Source organism: Sus scrofa, chromosome 14, assembly GCF_054392235.1.
Source record: "Sus scrofa isolate SSC_HxYL_T2T_F1_AM1 chromosome 14, Sscrofa_HxYL_maternal_Yorkshire_Landrace_v2.0, whole genome shotgun sequence".
NCBI lineage: Eukaryota > Metazoa > Chordata > Mammalia > Artiodactyla > Suidae > Sus > Sus scrofa.
Window position 1 is genome coordinate 49,589,076 of NC_139396.1, and position 15,443 is coordinate 49,604,518.

General features: G+C 48.0%; 1 protein-coding gene across 1 annotated transcript in view; it reads left to right on the forward strand.

The window, feature by feature from the left end:
- SCARB1 (scavenger receptor class B member 1) overlaps nucleotides 1-15,443 on the forward strand; it is a gene marked incomplete at its 5' end in the record, with an annotated part of 92,148 nt that overhangs the window by 64,254 nt on the left and 12,451 nt on the right. The window contains 3 exon segments of the mRNA NM_213967.1: nucleotides 996-1,162; nucleotides 7,338-7,456; nucleotides 14,393-14,466. Of these exon segments, the coding sequence (NP_999132.1) occupies nucleotides 996-1,162; nucleotides 7,338-7,456; nucleotides 14,393-14,466 (360 nt within the window).

Genomic DNA, 15,443 nt, shown 5'->3' on the forward strand with positions numbered 1-15,443 from the left:
CTCAGGTGGAGCACTAGGTTAGGGATCCAGCCTTGTCAGTGCTGTGGCTCGGGCTGCAGCTGTGGCGTGGGTTCAGCCCTTGGCCCCAGAACTTCCACATGCCGCAGATGCTGGAAAAAAAAAAAAAAAAAAAAAAAAAAAAGTGCACCCTTTCCCAGCTGTCGCTCTTTGGCTCACTTGCATCCCACACTTCTCTCTCTCTCTATTTTTCCTGAACCCTTTAGAGTACATTATCAAAACGAGGAAATTCGGCCTTGATATAATACTATTGTCTAGGCCAGTGCTTGCCAATAAAAATATAATGCAAGTCCCACTTGCAACTTTAAACTTTCTAGTGGCCAAGTTAAAAAAAAAAAAAATGTAACAAGGGAATTCCCATAATGGCTCAGCAGGTTAAGAACCCAACATAGTCTTTGTGAGGATGTGGGTTCGATTCCTGGGCTCACTCAGTGGATCCGGCATTGCCACAAGCTGCAGTGTATGTAGGTCGTAGATGTGGCTCAGATCCCACACATCCCGACAAAAAAAAAAAAAAGAAAAGGTAATGAGAGATAGGTGAAATTAATTTTAATTTAATTTTTTCTAACTTATGATTTATTTCTACATTTTTAAATTAGTCAAGCACATACTGTTATTTATAATTTTATAAAACACAGAGTCAAAGGGGTTAGGAAGCCAAATATTGACCATCTTACTTTTTTTTTCTTTTTTTCTTTCTGGCTATACCCACGGCATATGGAGGTTCCCAGGCTAGGGGTCTAATCAGAGCTGCAGTGCCAGCCTACACCACAGCCACAGCAACGTAGGATCTGAGCCGAGTCTTCGACCTACACCACAGCTCATGGCAACTCTGGATCCTTAACCCACTGAGCGAGGTCAGGGGTCGAACCCACATCCTCACGGAGGCTCTGTCGGGTCCTTAACCTGCTGAGCCACTATGGGAACTCCCCAGCCACCATGTTCTGGTTGTCACCCTCTATCATCTGTTTCCTCAGGTCCATGAAGCTCATCTACAAGGAGCAGGGGGTGTTTGAAGGCATCCCCACCTTTCGTTTCGTGGCTCCCAACACCTTATTCGCCAATGGCTCTGTCTACCCACCCAATGAGGGCTTTTGCCCGTGCATGGAGTCTGGAATTCAGAATGTTAGCACCTGCAGGTTCAGTACGTGTCATCCTTGGTGGAAGAGTGGGAGGGTGAGAGGGTGTGGTGTGATGAGGGCCTTATCTGCCCCCCCCCATACTGTCTGGTTAATTCCTGGCCTCTGTACTCTTGATAATCCCATTAAGCTGGAGATAATGAGGGCAGCAGAAAGATAACTTAAAAAAAATATGCTGTGTATATCAGTTGCTGTTGTAATAAATTCCCACCAACTTGGTGGCTCAGAACAGCACCCATGTCTTATCGTAAGCAGTCCTATAGTTCAGAAGTCACGGGTCACTCTGGACTAAGAGCCAGGTGTCCTCAGACCGAGTACCTTTCTGGAGGCTGGAAGGGAGCATAATTTTCTTACATTTGGCAGCTTCCAGAGGCCCCTAGAATTCCTTGCTCGGGGTTCCCTTCCTCCATCTTCAAGACCAGCCACATCACTGCTATCTGACCCCATGCCTGAGGTCACATCTCTTTTCCTTGCTCTCTTCTGCTTCCCTTTTCCAGTTTTAACCTCCCCGGAGACTCTATGGGGCCGCCTGGATAATTTAGGCCATGCTCCCTATTTTCAGCCGATTAGCAGTCTTAATTCTTCCTGCAGCCTAATCCCCTTTGGCGTATAACCTGATTTATTCTTGTGTCCCGGGGGGCTAGGATGCGGACATTTTTCGGAAGGACATCCCTCTGCCCCCCACACCATGATATGCAGCTTGGGAACGAGGCTTTTTGGGGAGGACCTTTCACCCCATCAGGGGAGAGAGAGAAGGTGGCAACAGCCCTATGGTTCCATGAAGTCTTGTTCAGGGGTGTGCAGCTGTGGGGTTGAGTGTAGTCACTGGCACACTGTCCTCAGGTGTAGCCAGATTTCTCAGTTGTGTGCCAGGCGCTGAGACACCCTCACCCCACAGGCTCAATTTTGATACTTGGATGTCAGCTCCATTCCCCTCCTCTCACCCGGAGGGCCTGCCTCCAAATTAAGTCCATCCTCCCTCCCTCCTTCTCTCTCTCTCTTTCTTCTTTCTTATCTTTTTTTTTTTTTAGGGCTGCACCTGCGTCATATGGAGGTCCCCAAGCTAGGGGTCGAATCAGAGCTGTAGCCCTTGGCCTACACCACAGCTCACAGCAACACCGGATCCTTAACCCACTGAGTGGGGCCAGGGATCAAACCCCCATGGATACCAGTCGAGTTCATCACTGCTGAGCCATGTCGGGAACTCCCAAGCCCTTTATTTTTTTGTTTTTTGGCCATGCCCATGGTATGCAGAAATTCCCGGGCCAGGGATCGAACACTCGCCACAGCAGTGACAATGCTGGATCCTTAACCCAACAGGCCACTGGGAGCTTCCAGATTAAGTCCTGAGCTCATCCCCTCTCCCATTCTCCAGCCACCTCATGGTCCAGGCCCTTCTAGTTGGCCTTCCTCTCACATTGTTGCTGCCCTACGTGTGATCTGTTTCCCAGACTGTCCAGTGCGGTCACCACTGGCCTTGTGTGGCTATTTAAATTGAACTTGATTTGAATAAAATCAGATTAAAAAGGTAGTGCCTTAGTCCCATTGGCCACATTTCCAATGATCCCACGTACCCATGCCTAGTTACCGTCCTATGGGACGGACAGCGGAGATGGAGAACATTTTCATTGTGGTAGAAAGTTCTATGTGACACAGTTCCCGAGAGCAGCCCAGGGGACCTTTCAGAAACTTGGGCTGCCACCCAACCCTTTGCTTCAAATACCTACCAGCTCCCTGTGTGGGTAGAGCAAAGCCCTTACCAAGGCCTCAGTGCTGTCAGGATCTGGCCTCTGCTGGCCTCTCTAATATCTTTTCTCCCCATGCTTTCCCCACCAATATGCTTCAGCCCCACTGCCTTCTCCCTTTTCTGGACTATATCTAGTTTGGTCCCACCTCAGGGTCTTTGTATCAGCTGTTCCCCAGGCATCCATGTGGATTTATGTGGATCATTCCCTCGCCCCCTCTTGGTCTGTTCAAACGCCACCTCTTCCAAGAAGCCTGCTCTGATTTCCCATTCTAAAGTTGCCCTTCCCTCATCTCTCAGCTACACTCCGTCATTTCACCTTTTATTATCTTCCTGGCGCTCATTGCTCCTGAAAATCACTGAGCGTGTATTTATTTTATTGTCTGTCTCCTCCATTGGATTATAAACACTGTAGGCAGGGCTCTGTCTTCAGCTTCTAGAATTGTGCCCCAGTGGGTACTCACACAATATGGGAGCGTATGAGTGTGTGGGTATATCCTGCACTTAGGTAACTGAGGTTCCAGGCTGGGGCAGGACTAAGCTCATACAACTGACAGGACAGAGAGCCACTCCTCATCTTTCTGGGTCTTGCCTTTGGGGGCCTCTTTGGTTGGAGCCATATTTCTAGCCGCAGATGGGGATTTGAGAAGGGTGGTTTGCAGCACAGTTTGGAGGAAGGACTGTCAGCAGGTTGGAATGGTTTCCCAAGTTCAGGCAGAATGGGGTGCTCCAGGGGAGAAGTTATTTGGAGCTGCGACCTGGCAATGCCCACCTCTGTCATAGCCTTTTTCTGGCCCACCTGCCCCAGTCCCCTGTTTAATTCTTTCTTCATTGGTGTCTACAGGAAGTTCTGCTTGTAGGTGAGCTGACAGTGCGGAGACCCGATAGACTGTACAGTATAGTTGCTGTGACAAGTGGCAGATACTACCCAACCTCATTAGGCCTAAAAGGGTACTTTTTGGTTTGTGTAACTAAAATTCCAGAGCAGATCTTTGTGTTAGGCATGGATCCAGTGCTCAGAGCTTGTCTGGAACTGCCTTTTGCTATGTGCCAGCTCAGTTTTCCTCTGGACTGGCTTTGCTGCCAGGCAGGTTCTCCCCCTGTGGCTCTAGGCTCACCTCCTCCCAGTTCTGCATCCTTACAGAAAAGGGGCAACTGGGTCCTTTTCATCTCAGCAAAAGTCCCAGAGTTTTCTCTGATTCCGGGGGCTTGCGTGAACCAATCAGTGGCCAAGCGTGGGCTATGCTGATTGGCCAGTCTGTCACATGCTTAGCTCCTGGCTCTAGAGGGTGGGGCCAGCACCCACATAGCAGGAGGCTGAGAATAGGGGAGGGGCTTAATCAGGGTGTAGGTTCCAGAAGAAACCAACAGGCAGAAACAGTATATTCATCCACTACTGAGGGCTAGGGATGAAAATTGCACCCTCTTAGCATATGTGCCGAAAGAACTTCAAAAGTGCAAGAGAATTATTTGTATTATGTATTACATAAGTAAAGATTTTTCTTTTACATTGAAGTGGACATTTATGCAGAGAGATGTCCAAATGGCGCGTGCAGTTTGAAATTCCACAAAGTGATAGAGAAGGGGAACAGAAGTGGCCCAGGCACCCCCTCCCCATGGCCCCTCCCAGTCACTGGCCTTCCAACACCAAGGCTTTGCTTGCCTTTGGTCTGTTTTTTCTTTTTTCCTTACCTTTTTTTTTTTTTTTTTTTTTTTTTTTGTGGTTGTTAATATGGCCGCATCTGTTGTCTATGGAAGTTCCCAAGCTAGGGGTCAAATCAGAGCTGCAGCTGAGGTTTTCACCAAAGCCATAGCAATGCTGGATCCAAGCTGGGTCTGTGACCTATGTCCACAGCTTGCGGCAATGCTGGATCCTTAACCCACTGAGTGAGGCCAGGGATCAAACCCAACTTCTCACAGACACTATTTTAGTTCCTAACTCACCAAGCCACAAGGGGAACTCCTGCCTTTGGTCTTTATGTGAAGGGGCTCATAAAGCATCTGCTCCTTTCTTCTCTTTTTCTTGACCTCTTTCACTTATTTTTGCATTGGTGAGGTCCATCTTTGTTGTTGAGGGCATCCTCTTCATTGCTGCATAGTATTCCATAGTGGGACCACGCCTCTGTTTCCTTATCTCTTCTACCTTTCTGCTCCTAGAACATTCTCATACATGTCTTTGGGTGCACCTGCATCTGTATTTCTGTGGCATTTTATCTGAAGATAAGAAATACCAATACATTTCTCTTTCTGGGCCTTGAAAATGTCTTGGACCCAGAGAACTCTCTCTCCTCCAATCTCTGTACTGGGTAAGGCCCTCATACTTGCTCAGTAGAACCTCTTAATCATAATCTGTGGTGATTCTGGGCAATTAGGTCTGTTTAGGTGTGCCATAAAGCTATAAATTGATTACCGCTTATTACCTGGGTGTTGTCTCTCTAAGTCTGTTTGGAAATAAAATAGAAACACCTGCATGGATGCTAGTGAGAAAACAAGTGAGGAGTTCCCATCGTGGCTCAGTGGTAGCAAACCCAACTAGGATCCATGAGAATTCAGGTTCAATTCCTGGCCTTGCTCAGTGGGTTAAGGATCTGGTGATGCTGTGAACTGTGGTGTAGGCTGGCAGCTGCAGCTCTGACTGGACCCCTAGCCTCCTAGCCTGGGAACTTCCATATGCCACAGGTGCGGCCGTAAAAAGCAAAAAACCCACAAAAAACAAAAAACTCCTCCTTTTAAAATAGAGCTGTTTAAGTAAAGCAGTGGCAGTTGCTTCAAGGAAGCACATGATGTGACAGTGCAGGCAGGGGTATCTGGATATGGCCACATCCAAGAGGTACTAGCAGGAGTAAATTATTGTGGAGAAACATTACAACAACGAGTGTAAAAGGACTCTGGGAAAAATGAAGTCAGACAGCAGTAAAAATCCCAGCTTTTCTTTCAAACCAGTGCTTGGCTTTGCTAAGAAAAGAAAAAATCTAGACATGTGAGGTTGCCAGACACACATAAATAGGAATTCAGGTCACCTGGCTGGGAGCAGATGGGCTGCTGGTTTTAGGGAATGCAACCTTGTAAGTTTTTCTTTCTTTTTTTGTATCTAGGTGAAGCTCATGTAACACAATTCAGTGGCATTTAGTACATTCAAAATGTGCCACCACCACCACAGTCTAGTTCCAGAACATTCTCATCCACCCAAAAGGAGACTCTGTACCCATTAGCACTTCCTCCCCATCTCTCCTCCCCCAGCCCCCGCCACCACCAGTCTGTGTTCTGTCTCTGTGACTTGCCTGTTCTGGATCCTTGTGAGGTTTTTTTTGTTTGTTTGTTTGTTTAGTCTTTTTAGGGCCACACCCACAGGATATGAAGGGTCCCAGGCTAGGGGTCATATCAGAGCTGTCACCGCCAGCCTACGCCACAGCCACAGCCACACCAGATCCAAGCCACATCTGCGACCTACACCAAGCTCACGGCAATGCCCGATCCGTAACCCACTGCGCAAGACCAGGGATCGAACCTGCATCCTCATGGATACTAATGAGCCACAACAGGAACTCCCCTCCTTGTGAATGTTTGAGAGAGGCTTATTCTTTTCCTCATTAACTCGTTGTCCATCAGGCCTGTTGTCTGTTGTCCTGAGCACATGAGGATGCCTTGGTGTTTGCCTTGCTGGGTCCATTGATGGAAAGGTTCAGCCTCAGGTATCTGGGTGTGAATTTCTCACTCATTGGGACCCGAGTCAGTCCTTGTTCCCACATGTTGGCGTCCAGCCTGCAGACCAGATGCTGGGAGAGAAGGAGCAAAGCAGGTGTGTCTTCTCCCCCCGCCCCATGGATGTTGGGGACACCTGGCCAGAGGTGTGTGCACCCAAGCATCTCTGACCATTGCTGCGTGGCCTGCAGAAGACAATCCAGGCTGCTTGGCTTGGCGATCCAGATGCCCTTCCTCTCACCCAAGTTCAAGTCTTTCTATCCTCAACTCCCATAATTCCCCTCCACACTGTCTGCTCCATAGGTACCATGCATTCTCCCACCTCCCTGCATTTGCTTCTGCAGTCCCTTCGACTTGGAATGCCATCCCCTGACCGTCTCTGCCTGGCATCTTTGAGCCACCTTCTTTTCCCTCCTTTGATCTTTCCTGCTAGAAGCAGCAGACCCCAGTTTACCATCCATCTGGCCCTGAGCTTGTCCCTTGCTGGATTTCAGTGCCTGGTGCCTCTTGGGTGCTTAAAGTAAATATTTACAGAATGGATGAATTCTCTCTGTCTAGGTATTGTTGTTTGCATCTTGTCATCATCATGGGGGCGGGGTGCACTCCAGGCTGTCGCTGTGTTTCATCATCTGTGCATCCCTGTGCCCAGCTCAGGGCCTGACAGGAGCAGGCTTCTGGATGTGCCGACATGCTCTCCTTGTCTGACACCCCCTCTCTGCCCTTCTGCCTTCTAGATGCACCCTTGTTTCTCTCCCATCCTCACTTCTACAATGCTGACCCAGTTCTGGCAGAGGCAGTGTCTGGCCTCCACCCTAACACAGAAGAGCATTCCTTGTTCCTGGACATTCATCCGGTAAGCCCCTCCTTGCCAGCCTATTGCGGGGGGGGGGGGGAATATCTGTTTGATGTACTCTTGCTTTTCGTTTTGTTTTGTTTTTTCCTCTTTAGGCTGCTGCCTGTGGCATGTGGAGGTCCCCAGGCCAAATCACGTTGCAGCTGCTGGCCTATGCCACAGCCACAGCAACAGTAGACCCAAGCTGCATCTGTGACTTATGCTGCAACTTGCAGCAACACCGGATCCTTAACCCACTGAATGAGGCCAGAGATTGAACCTGAATCCTCATGGACCCTATGTTGAGTTCTTAACCCGCTGAGTCACAACACAAACTCCTTTTATTTTTCTTGACATTTTTTTTTAATGGCCAAACTCATGGCATATGGAAGTTCCTGGGCCAGAGATTGAATCCTAGCCACAGCTGCAGCAATGCCAGATCCTTTAATCTACCATGCCAAGCCAGGGATCCAACCCACTCCTCTCCAGGGACCTGAGCTGCTGCAGTGGGCTTCTTAACCCTTGTGCCATAGCAGGAACTCCAAACTCTTGGCCCCCTCCTCTCACCACCAGGCACCAAGCTTTTCCAGGGCAGGGATGGTGGGAAGCCTGGATTTCTTTGGCATCAACAGCTTCTAGGCTATCAAGCCATCAAAGTTTTTCCTGACTCCATAGTTCAAGGATTTTATTATCTTTTTATAAGGGAATTGTCTCTATAAAAGGATCATAAGACAGTGAATTAATTAGGAGTTATCAGTCTGCAGATTAGCCAGAGGCAGCCCTCTGGCTGTGCCAACACACCATAAGATCTTTAGATACCACTGAGAGCCTGGAACATCTTGCAGATAAACTGGGTTCTGGGGAATTTGTCCCATGTGATGTTCTGTCTACAAACAGGGGCCAGATGGGTGTCAGACCTGTCCTTGTGGTCCTCCCCCGGGCCTGTCTTTAGCCAGCTGCTTCTTCTCTTAGTGCTTCCATTCAGTGCATATTTGCCCATGACTCAGTGGCTTTTTATCATGGATCAAAGAATTCTCTGGGTTTCTGCTTCCTGAGTGGAAACTCATGGACTCCCCACAAGCCTTTTTGGAAGTTCTCCTGCCTGATGCTATTCTAGGCTGTTTTCTTTTGTGCTCCTCAGACTTCCTTTTTTTTTTTTTTAAATTTTTGCAGTGTGGTGCCAATTTCTCCTGTATGGCTAAGTGCCTCAGATGTATATATATATACACACATTCTTACACATATTATTCTTCTTATATATTATATATACATTCTTATATATTAATATTCATATATATTCTTTTATATATATTTGTGTAGTGTGTGTGTGTGTGTGTGTGTGTATTTTTTTTTAGAGTTACAGGTGTGGCATATGGAAGTTCCCAGGCTAGGAGTCGAATTGGAGTTGCAGCTGCTGGCTTACTCCACAGCCATAGCAACTTGGGATCCAAGCCTTGTTTGTACCATACACCACAGCTCACAGTGAAGCCGGATTCTTAAGCCACTGAGCAAGGCCAGGGATCAAACCCACATCCTTATGGATACTAGTTGGGTTTGTTACTGCTGAGTCACAACAGGAACTCCTATGTATTCTTTTTTATATTCTTGCTCATCATGGTCTATCCCAGGAGACTGTGTAGGTGGAACCTTCATCCTCGTGGATGCCAGTCAGGCTCGTTAACCACTGAGCCATGACGGGAACTCCTTGAATTCATTCTTTACAGTTAGACACAGTTAAGCCTTTACCATATCGTCTTAAGCCTTTAAAGCATTTTTAAAAGGCTTTTAGGAGTTCCCGTTGTGGCTCGTGGTTTAAGAACCCAGCATAATGTCTGTGAGGATGCAGGTTCAATCCCTGGCCTCCCTAAGTGGGTTAAAGATCTGGTGTTACCGCAAGCTTCAGCTTAGGTCACAGATGTGGCTCAGATCCAGTGTTGCTGTGGCTGTGGCATAGCCCTCAGCTGTAGCTACGATTTGACCCCTAGCCCAGGGAACTTGCATATGCTACAAGTGCAGCCCTAAAAAGAAAAAAAAAAAAGGCTTTTATTATAAAGTAAACAGATGGTTTTCCCACTTTCTCTTCATTCATTTCACTGCTTCTCTCTGTGTCTCTGTCTCTGTCTCTCTCTCTCTCTCATTTTCTCTACTGGCTTCTGGGAATTCCAGCTAGAACACGATTTTTTCTTTGTTCTCATGAGTGACTTTCATTTTAGAGTATGGATTTTCTTCCCTCTTCCCCACACTGAAAAACAAGCAGTTAAGTTGGGGAGTCTGGAGAGAGGCAAATAGCTGTTTTGCAGCAGCCTGTCAGCTGATGCAGAAATAGGCTTCTCCTGCTTTTCATTTCAGGTCCACGTGAGGCAGAGAGGGAGGGGAAGTGGCTTTTGATATCATTGTTGTTGATCCGGGAGGATGATCCTGGGATCTATTTGTTGATTTCTGATCTCATGCCTGCTGGAAGCTTCTCTGGTGCCTACTTTTCTGCTCCTGAGACCCAGGGAGGGTGTGGTGACTGGCATGGGCTCATGGGTCCAAGTTTCTCTTCTCTGAGGTGTGGGGGTGGGGGTGGGGAATGGGCAGGGCTTTCTTTGCCTAAGAAGAGGTGGTGGCTGAGTAGGATTCCATTGTCTGTACGTACCGCATCTTCTTTTAGGTTGTTTCTATGTCTTGGCTATCGTGGATGGTGCTGCTATGAACATTGGGGTGCATGTATCTTTTAATAAACTTTTTAAAATTAAAATGTAGTTGATTTACAACGTCGTGTCAATTTCTGCTGTACAACAAAGTGACCCAGTCATACATATATACACATTATTTTTCTTTTTTTTTTGGTCTTTTTGCTATTTCTTGGGCCGCTCCTGCGGCATATGGAGGTTCCCAGGCTAGGGGTCGAATTGGAGCTGCAGCCACCAGCCTATGCCAGAGCCACAGCAACGCTGGATCCGAGCCGCGTCTGCAACCTACACCACAGCTCATGGCAACGCCGGATCGTTAACCCACTGAGCAAGGGCAGGGACCGAACCCTCAACCTCATGGTTCCTAGTCGGATTCGTTAACCACTGTGCCACGACGGGAACTCCCACATTCTTTTTCATTTGTTATCTTTTTTTTTTTTTTTTTTTTTTTTTTTAGGTCTGCACTTGCAGCGTATGGAAGTTCCCAGGCTAGGGGTTGAATCAGAGCTGCAGCTGCCAGCCTAGGCCACAGCCACGGCAATGCCGGATCCGAGCTGTATCTTCAACCTATACCACAGCTCACAGCAAGGCCAGATCCTTAACCCACTGAGTGAGGCCAGAGATTGAACCTGGTCCTCATGGATACTAGGCATGTTCTTAACCTGCTGAGCCACAGTGGAAACTCTTTGCTTATTATCTTCTATCACCTTGTATCACAAGAGATTGGATATAGTTCCCTGTGCTATATAGTAAGATTTAAAGAAATTTTTTTGTAAAGTATAGGTGGCATGTATCCTTTTGAACTGTAGTTTTGTCTGGATAAATGCCCAGGAGTGGGCTACTGTACAGCACAGGGAACTATATCCAATCTCTTGGGACAGAACATGATGGAAGATAGTATAAGAAAAAGAATGTGTATGACTGAGTCACTGTGCTGTACAGCAGAAATTGGCTCAACACTGTAAATCATCGGTATTTATTTATTTATTTGTCTTTTTAGGGCGGCATATGGAAGTTCCCAAGCTAGGGGTCGAATTGGAGCCTCAGCTGCTGGCCAACACCACACCCACGGCAACACCGGATCCTCAACCCACTGAGTGAGGCCAGGGATGGAACCTGAATCCTCATGGATACTAGTCGGGTTCATCACCACTGAGCTATGGCGTGGCAGGAACTCTACTTTAATAAATAACTATACTTTAATAAAAAAAGAAAAAAGAAAAAAGAAGAGGTAATGGGACAGAGCTGGGGGAACAGCCAAGGAGAAAGAGAAACACATGTCCTGGGGGAAGGAAGTGGTCTCCTAGTGGAGACCTCAGAATGTGGCATCTGGAGAGGCTGTCAGGGTCTCCAGGACCACACCTCCGATTGGATGGTTTGCTCGGCGGACTCGCAGGGGGCAGCCTCTGGTTGGACTCATGACTGTGATGCGTGATAGTGAGGGACAAAGCACTGTCAGCAAAGGGAAAGGCGTGTGGGTGACATCTGGGGGAAGCAGGCACAGGCTCCCAGAGCCCTCCCCAGGGGAGTCACGGGACACTCTTCATTCCCCTTGAGAGTGTCCTTTACTAGGAACTCCCACTAGAGACTCAGCGCCCAGGGTTTCAGATAGGGGCTGGTCGCGTGAGCACCCTCTGCTGGCACGGACCCAAATTCCAGACTCCTGGGAGGAAAGCAGATGTCTGCATAATCCGAGCTGTTTGTACAGACCGTGCAGGCGCAGGGAGCCCCTCTTATCTGTTGGGAAGTGGGAGGAGCCCTCCTGAAATCCGGCATCTCAGACACCATCTAGGGGCCGCCTCACCCGCAGGCCTTTCTGAGGCGTGCTGACTCAGCGTTCTTCTGCACAGGCATTCTTCTGCATTCCCGTCTGCCCAGTTCTCAAGTTCAAATGCTCCTGGGTCATGGGAGCATGGCCTTTTGCCAGTTCTTCTGTGTTCCTGGGGCCCTAAAAGACCTCAGGGTGCCATGGAATGTTGGAAGATAATACCCTTTCCAATTGGTGTGTGTGACACTGATGCAAGCCTTTATGGCCTCAGTGTGGCTCTCTTGTGTCCCTTGTTTTGCCCTTGTAGCACCCTGTGAGGTGGGCACAATTGTCTCCATTTTCCAGATGAGCTGAAGGGTCTCAGCAAAGAAGCAGAGTCTGTCCTCAACCCTCACTTCCTTTCCACTATAATTTCCTGGTGTCATTCTGCAACCATTTCCCTGGTTTGGGTCATATATGTTTTGTTGGCCAAAAAAGGAAAAAAGTATGGAGTTCCCAGGCCAGGCATCAGAGCCAAGCTGCAGTTTGGACCTTGGCCAGCCATGCTGGATCCTTAACCTGCTGTGCCAGCATGGGGATTGGACCTGCATCTCAGTCAGAGCTCCACAGATGCCGCCAATTCCATTGTGCCACAGTGGGAACTCTTGCATCATGTACATGTCACTTGCTGTTATCAACTTACTACCCCCACCCCCCTAAAAAAAGATCTCGGGGGTTCCCTGGTGGCTCAGGGAGTTTAGGATCTGGCATTGTCACTGCTGTGGCATGGGTTCAGTCCCTGGCCTGAGAACTTCCATATGCCTCGGGCGTAGGCCAAAATTTTAAAAAAAGAGCTCATTAAAAAAAAAAAAAAAAAAAAAAAAAGGATACCTGCACAAAGGAAGCCTTCTATCACTACCTTGAACTGGAAATTGAAAATTTCTCGAATAAAGAAGGCAACCATAAAAATAAACATGAAAAAATTTCTCTAGGCCCTCTGTAAAATGCCGTTGCCTGCCCTTATGTGAGCCTGAGGCCAGCTCTGTGGAAAGGGAGATTTGGTGGAGGTGTGTTAAAGAGGCAAGCTCCCTTGTACATGTACCGCATCTTTATCCATTCCTCTCTGGATGGACATTTAGATTGCTTCCTTGTCTCAGCTAGTAAAGAGTGCTGCAGTGAACATTGGCGTGCGTGTATCTTTTTGAATTATGGTTTTCTCCAGATAGATGCCCAGGAGTGGGATTGCTGGATCATATGGTAGCTCTGTTTGTGGTTTTTGAAAGAACCTTCATACTGTTCTCCATAGTGGCTACGCCAGTTTACATTCCCACCAAAGAATCTGAAAAAGAATAGATATATGTATACGGCTAACCAAATTACTGTGCTGTACACCTCAAACTAACACAACATTGTAAATCAACTATACTCCAGTATAAAATAAGAATTAGGAGTTCCTGTCGTGGCTCCGCGGTTAATGAACCTGACTGGTATCCATGAGGACACAGGTTCTGTCCCTGGCCTCACTCAGTGGGTCAGGGATCCGGCATTGCCATGAACTGTGCTATAGGTTGCAGACGTGGCTTGGATCTGGCATTGCGGTAGCTGTGGCGTAGGCCGGCAGCTACAGCACTGATCGGACCCCTAGCTTGGGAGCCTCCATATGCCGCAGGTGTGGCCCTAAAAAGACAAAATAAATAAAGAAAAAATAAGAAGAATGAAAGGGAGTTTCCATGTGGCTCAGTGGGTTAAGGAATCTGGCATTGTCACTGTAGTGGATCAGGTCCTTGCTGTGGTCCAGGTTCTATCCCTGGCCTGGGAACATCTGCATGCCGAAGGCATGGCCAATTTTTTTTGTTTGTTTGTTTTTAACAGCTTCACCTGCAGCCTATGGAAGTTCCCAGGATAGGGGTCGAATCAGAGCTGCAGCTGCCAGCCTGCACCACAGCCACAGCAACACCAGATCTGAGCTGCATTCATGACTTATGCTGCAGCTTGTGGCAATGCCAGATCCTTAGTCCACTGAGCGAGGTCCGAGATCGAACCCGCATCCTCATGGATACTATGGATACTCATTGGGTTCTTAACCTACGGCGCCACAATGGGAACAACCCTAAAACATTTTTTAAGAAAGGGGGAAGGTCCCTGATGCAGACTTTCTCTTTGAGATGATGACGGGGTGAATGGAGAAGACGGCGACTTCATCAACATGCACATCTATTTTATTTCATTTGGAGGATGGAGAGGGGGCGATGACAAGAAAATATCATTCTGCCCTTGAGGAAGCATTGTTGTAAGCGGACAGATGGAAAGGATACGTTTCTTTCCATCCAGCTAGAGGCTGGCTCTCTAGAGGGGATCCCGCAAGGTCGTGGGCATAAGAGCCACTGGGGAAGCATGTTTCCCCATCAGTGCTTAGAGTGGGTAGCGGAGACCCCAGCAGATGGGCCGTCTCGAGCTTGACCAGGGAGAGGGCTGTTTGAAGGTGTCCCGGGGGCTCCAGGGAGGCCAGGCCCCTCACTGTCTTTGTTGCTGCAGGTCACCGGGATCCCTATGAACTGCTCTGTGAAGCTTCAGCTGAGTCTCTACATTAAGTCTGTGAAAGGCATTGGGTGAGTGGGGGCTGGGAAGCGGGCCTGCCTTGCTGTGTAGAGACCAGGGATGCAACGTCCTTGGGGACCCAGCATCTGGGGGAGGGGTGTTTCTCCGGGATGTGGAATCTGGTCCCTGCCCATCGTCCCCCTGAGGGGAGTCTTAGCTTTGAGCCGAGGCCTGAACTGCATCTTCACATCCCTGCCTGGACCCCCCCTTTTTCTCTCTTGGCATTTGTCCCCCCGAATGAGCCAGAATCTTCCATCTGTGATGTTTCCTACTCAAGAGAGTAACAAAAATTAAATCCTGCCCAAACCAAGAGTTTGAAAATGGAAACTTAGCAAACAGCACCCTGAAGTGTGACAATTCATTTGACGGGAGGAATTTTTAATTCACATAGTATAAAACTCACCTTTTAAAAATGTACAGCTCAGTGATTTGTAGCATGTTCACAGGGCTGTGCAACATCACCACAATCAATTTTTTTCCCCCAGCTGTGTCTACAGCATTTGGAAGCTGCGGGGCCACAGCTGTAACCTCAGCCACAGTGGTGACCACACTGGATCCTTAGCCCACTGAGCCACCAGGGAAGTCCTGCCACAATCAATTTTGAAACATTTCCATCAGCCCCACAAAGAAACCCCATACCTGTTAGCAGTCACTCCCCATTTCTCTCAGCCTCAGGCAACTATTAATTTACTTTCTGTGTCTGTGGATTTACCTATTCTGGCCATCTCGTGTAAATAGAATTACATAAGATGTGAGCGGCTTCTTTCATGTAACATGTTTTCAAGGTTCATCCATGTCGTAGCCTGTGTCAGTGTGTCCCTCTGTTTTATGGCTGAATCATGTTCCGTTGTGTGGAAAGACCATGTTTTCATTCATTAGGTGATGGACGTTGGGTTGTTTCCACTTTGGGGCCATTAAGAATAATGCTGCCATGAATAATCATGTATGTTTCTGTGTGAACGTATGCTTTCATTGCTCTCGGGTAGAT